Source organism: Capricornis sumatraensis, chromosome 17 (genome assembly GCF_032405125.1).
Source record: "Capricornis sumatraensis isolate serow.1 chromosome 17, serow.2, whole genome shotgun sequence".
NCBI lineage: Eukaryota > Metazoa > Chordata > Mammalia > Artiodactyla > Bovidae > Capricornis > Capricornis sumatraensis.
In genome coordinates, this window is record NC_091085.1 from 59,606,436 (window position 1) to 59,608,954 (window position 2,519).

General features: G+C 49.6%; 1 protein-coding gene across 1 annotated transcript; it reads left to right on the top strand.

Annotated features, from left to right (window-relative positions):
• The first annotated feature begins 332 nt into the window (after window positions 1-332).
• Window positions 333-1,340, top strand: HCAR1 (hydroxycarboxylic acid receptor 1). The gene has a single exon (XM_068990227.1). The coding sequence runs from the start codon at window positions 333-335 to the stop codon at window positions 1,338-1,340; it is 1,008 nt and encodes a 335-aa protein (XP_068846328.1).
• Window positions 1,341-2,519: the final 1,179 nt, after the last annotated feature.

The window sequence follows — 2,519 nt, forward strand, 5'->3', positions numbered from 1 at the left end:
CATTCTGGGGCAGGTCCCAACAACTCCTCTCCGGCATGAATTTCCTCAGACCAGCCAGCTGCTTCCCAGAAATGACAACTTGGTGAAGTCACCTGTGTTTCCAGGCCCTGGGGTGCTACAGGCTTCAGCTCTTGGGCCAGGAGGTGGGGGGGTGGGGGTTGGAGATGGACCGCTTGTGATCCAGCCTCCACTGCAGAGCTGCATTTCCTGGCTGAAGTTTCTGTTCTCCGGGCGGTGCCTGCATCCATGCACACGTGTGGTACCTGCCTCCCACGGTGAGGAAGTTGGAAACGGCACGGCCCGGCACACGGAGCACTGGTCCTCTGTCCACCATGGCCAACAGGTCGTGCTGCCTCATCCAGGGGCACCACATGCCCGAGGTGATGCCGTCGCTGCTAATCCTCGCCTTTGTGCTCGGCATCCTGGGCAACGGCATCGCCCTCTGTGGTTTCTGCTTCCACATGAAGACCTGGAAGCCAAGCACTATTTACCTGTTCAACTTGGCCATAGCCGACTTCCTTCTGATGATCTGCCTGCCCTTTCGGACAGACTACTACCTCAGACAGAGGCAATGGGCATTTGAGGATATTCCTTGTCGGATGGCACTCTTCATGCTGGCCATGAACAGGGCCGGGAGCATTGTCTTCCTCACAGTGGTGGCTGTGGACCGGTATTTTAAAGTGGTCCATCCCCACCATATGGTGAACACCATCTCCAACTGGACTGCGGTTGGCATCGTCTGTGCCCTTTGGACCCTGGTCATCTTGGGGACTCTGTATCTTCTGATGGAGAACCATCTGTGTGTGCAAGAGAAAGTCATAGCTTGTGAGAGCTTCATCATGGTGTCAGCCAACGGCTGGCATGATGTCATGTTCCAGCTGGAGTTCTTTCTGCCCCTTGGCATCATCTTGTTCTGCTCCTTCAAGATCATTTGGAGCCTCAAGCAGAGGCAGCGTCTGGCCAGGCAGAGTCAGATGAAGAAGCCTATTCGTTTCATCATGATGGTGGCGGTGGTGTTTATTGCCTGCTACCTGCCCAGCGCGTTGGCCAGGCTCTATTTCCTCTGGACGGTGCCCTCCAGTGCCTGCAATCCATCTGTCCATATGGCCCTCCACGTCACCCTCAGCTTCACCTACATAAACAGCATGCTGGACCCCCTGGTATATTATTTTTCAAGTCCCTCATTCCCCAAATTCTACACCAAGCTCAAAATCTGCAATTTGAGACCTAGGTATCCGGAATGCTTCAAGAGGCCAGAGAGGATGCCCACTTCCAACCTTTGTTGCAAGAGTTGCGTCAGTGTGGCAAATAGCGTCCAAAGCCAGTCTGAGGTGCAGTGAGATCTCCAAATGTGACGGATGGCACCAGGACAGACAGACGGACAAAATCAAGGAGGATGGATTGGTGACTTAGAAATACTCCATGCTGAGGGGTGGGGAGCCTTGAAAATGCCGTTCTTTCTTAGCTGTACACGCCTCACTCTGTTGGATACGAAATTCGGATCACTATGCCTTTTCGGAAGGTTCCTCTTGAGAAGTGAGTCAGTTGCATTTATATACTTTGATTCTAATGACAGAGGCGTGTGTGTGTGTGTGTGTGTGTGTGTGTGTGTGTGTGTGTGTGTGCTGGGAAGAGCTTGGCCCCTGAGAAATTTTAAACTGCTCAGGTGATATGTACTGATGTTTAAATCTGTCATTCTGTCATGTTCTCTCCCTGGGGGAGTCAGCGAGTTTAATGACCCATCCTCTGACCTTAAATCCTCACTTTTCTTGGAAAATAGAAACTGGGGTAAGTCAATATTTTTATTTCAGGCAGAGAGAGGCTCTTTAGAGTGGGATGTCTTGACCCCGAAGATTTTCATCTTCCCAGGGTCCCTCTACTTTTCTGACTTCTCAGGAGTCCAAGAAGAATGACAACAAAAACAACATGCTGCCAGCTTTTCGGAGCTCCACGTTTTTCTGCAAGTATTTGCATTTCAAAGAAGGTACCGAAGGATATGTTTTCCTGTCCTGATTTTTCCAGTGGAAACTGAGCACTTGAAAAAGTCCTCTTAGCCTTTGGGTAGTGCTGAGTCCAGCGAAATTGCTTTGGCTGCTTGTAATGTGACTATGAGTTTAAATTATTCAATCATTCGTTTTCTGCGTGTTTCCTGAATTAATATTCTGTGCCAGGTACTGTGCTAGTGTCCCTTTGACCTGGAGGGTCCTTAGTCAACTTGTGTGTTTTAGGGGAGGGGGCAAACAGAGAGGTTAATGACCTTCACCCTTATGATAGCTATAGCTTCTAGACCTGTTCTCTACAAACACCGCTGTTTTCCTTTTATTGTAGGATTCTATACAAACACCAAAGGGTGGAAAAGGCAGTAGGCCTTGCGTACATGAATTTCCAAATATGCCCATGGGGTCCTCAGAATGAGATGATTGTATGAACTGACATGCTGCTTCTGCCCTGGATTAGGGGGAGAGATGCCAAATCGGAATCAGCCGAAATTTATGTTCTCAAGTCATAAAGCGGTGAAA